General features: G+C 41.3%; 1 protein-coding gene across 1 annotated transcript in view; it reads right to left on the bottom strand.

Moving 5' to 3' along the window:
- The window catches only part of rnf123 (ring finger protein 123), a gene marked incomplete at its 3' end in the record, with an annotated part of 23,777 nt that overhangs the window by 11,978 nt on the left and 9,147 nt on the right, over nt 1-2,652 (bottom strand). Inside the window, exons 11-13 of the mRNA XM_015400496.1 lie at nt 2,159-2,273; nt 1,926-2,030; nt 558-687 (exon numbers count right to left, since the gene is read on the bottom strand). Of these exons, the coding sequence (XP_015255982.1) occupies nt 558-687; nt 1,926-2,030; nt 2,159-2,273 (350 nt within the window). The remainder of the gene's footprint in view (nt 1-557; nt 688-1,925; nt 2,031-2,158; nt 2,274-2,652) is intronic.

Genomic DNA, 2,652 nt, shown 5'->3' with positions numbered 1-2,652 from the left:
TCGGATTGAGGACCACTTATTCAAGTGGCCTGGGTCGCATTTGAAAAAATCCAATCTGTGTCGTTCAGACAGTCATAAAAAGATCAGATACAGGTCACATATGGGGGAAAAAATCGGAATTGGGTCACTTCAGGCTGCAGTGTGAACGTAGCCTTAGATGCGACTATAGCTCAGTTCAGTTGTCGATGAGCCATCAATGGAATAATGGAGGACAGGATCAACTTTGGACAACCCTCATCTAGAAGTTTGTTCTTTCTGCAATATTTCCATAATAAAAACACTAACCTCCAGTAGGAGCTTCACACATGCTCCTGTCTCTGGAATTTCTAAGATTCTGCTTCATTGAAACTGAATTTAATCTTAGTTTGATGTAAACCAAGGCCACACAGATAAAACACATCTATAGTGATAAACCAGCTTTAACTGTATTATGATCTCAGTGATGGTCTGATCACATTTCAAACGGTTTGGTAGAGGTGCTCACTATTTCATTGACAGAACAACCCATCAGGACTGGTAAAGGTTTAGAATGGTGCTCCATTCAGACAGCTTCATACTCGCCTCCATTAGCAGCCAAAAGAGGTCCAGCAGCTGCTGGATGAGCGGATGTTCATCCACAGATCCTCCTCCTTCCAGGATCCCCAGCAAGAAGTTCATCAGAACATCCTCCACCAGGTAGACCTTACACTGTGGAGAAAACACACTGTTTACATCAGAGGGAAACCTCTGCAGCGCCGCCTGCAGGTCGCTGTTGACTACGATGCAGCAGCATCTGCATCTTCCACTGCTGACAATTAGAAATGTGACTTTGGCAGGGGTTCCTGCTGCTGCTTCCTCTGAGGAGGAATTTCTATATTTTAGCATAAAAAAATAAAAGCTACCACACCTTTGAAACACAATTGTTTGTATGTTTTTCAGGACAGACAGACATTCTCACTGAATACTAGGTAGGCTAAACGTCCACTGTAAATTTTAGAAAATAATTGGTCAAATAAGTATTGTTTGACTTAAAAAAATGTGGTCATTAAACTGAATTAAATGTGCGCTAAAATGCGCTCCATTTCAAGAGTATGTTGGGTCCTCTCAGCCGCCGTCAGACTAGAGAGGAGACAAACTCTGGTCTGTTTCCCCATCAAAAAAAGACTTCTAAAGTCCTTGCCTTCCCACATGAGCAAAGCTTCCACTGACCTCTCCCTGGGTTACAAAGTCAGATGTAAATATAATAGAAATAAAAATTTCAACGTAATGGTTTTTTGTTCTTATTTTGGAAACTGTTACACTTGAATAAATCTCTTCCTGCTTACGATTCAGTTACTTGTTAATGCCTGTGCCTCTACCGTCTTTTGCTTACATTAGACAACATGATTTGATGTATGTAGTTTAGGATCAGGTAAAGTATTAATAAAAACTTGAAACTAATTAATTAATCAATCTAAAGTTTCAACTTATTGAGAGTTTTTTTTTATTACTTTCTGTCAAGCCAATGTTGACATTTCTCTCTTCTAGGAGCAAGGTATTACCAAACATGCAAATGAGTCAACGATGTCATCTAAAACAGCCAATAGCAGCTTTCCTTGCTAAAGAGTTGGTATCAGAGAGGTCTGACGTAGAGAGAGAGAGAGAGAGAGAAAAGGTACCTAAGGAAGGTTAAGTTGAGTGCATTTTTAGCTCCGGTGTGTAAAACTAACTTAATGTTGCCGCATGCTGCTTTTGAACAACAATATGTAGTTAATCAACATAGTTTGGCCCTCGTTTGTAATATTTCCAATACATGTTTAGTTGAGACTCATTTCGGGCTATATTTTTAGATGAGTATATTAGGACATTTTCAGAAGAAGAGGAAGGAAACTGAGGAAAGGTTTCAGCTAACGTTAGATGGGGATGGATATAGAATATAGAAATGATCACGCAGCTGTTTGTCTCACCATGAGAGGAGCAAAATAGTTGAAGATGTGAGCCAGAGTGATGAGAATGGTTGGTTCTCCATGAAGCCTCCAGGCTGCAGAGTCTTTCTCCAACAGCTTCTCCTCCTGCAAACACAGAGGATTTTAAAGGCTTCAGAGACCGAGACAAGTTCCTGAACTATACATCCATGACCTGAAGCAGGTCACCATTCATCAGATCACCATGGAGATAAGCCAGTCAGAGGTTTAGTCACCTGGGCATCGATGGTGACGGACAGAACATTTTTGATGTAACCCAGCAGTCTGTGGGCCTTCAGCAGGTCTGCAGTGGGGGGGTCCTGAAGGGGCAGGTAGCCTTCCACTGGGTATGTAGGGCTGCATGGGTTAAAGACTTACACCCGATTCAATGAGAAGAACCACATCCCTGCATGTCCAGAGGTTCAAGTGAGTTTAGATTCTACAGAGTTCTTTCTCAGCAGAGTCCTGTGCATCATGCATAAGGATGCATTCACTGGAGCTCAGAACTTTCACCCGTTTGGTTTTGCTACCTGCATTCACCCTTTTAATCCGTTTAACTACCGAGTGCTGAGAATTTCAGGAAGTTACTCCTACTTAAGAATAAAAACTATGAACTTTCTCAAGTCTAAAAATCACTACAAATATTTAGAGACCTCCAGAGGCCTCTTAAAGGACTAGTACACCCAAAACATGATTAGCCTTCATTTTCTACTCACCCCCATGCTGAACA

Source organism: Cyprinodon variegatus, unplaced genomic scaffold (assembly GCF_000732505.1).
Source record: "Cyprinodon variegatus isolate N-32 unplaced genomic scaffold, C_variegatus-1.0 Scaffold31, whole genome shotgun sequence".
Taxonomy (NCBI): domain Eukaryota; kingdom Metazoa; phylum Chordata; class Actinopteri; order Cyprinodontiformes; family Cyprinodontidae; genus Cyprinodon; species Cyprinodon variegatus.
This window is presented reverse-complemented; position numbering and strand designations above follow the sequence as displayed.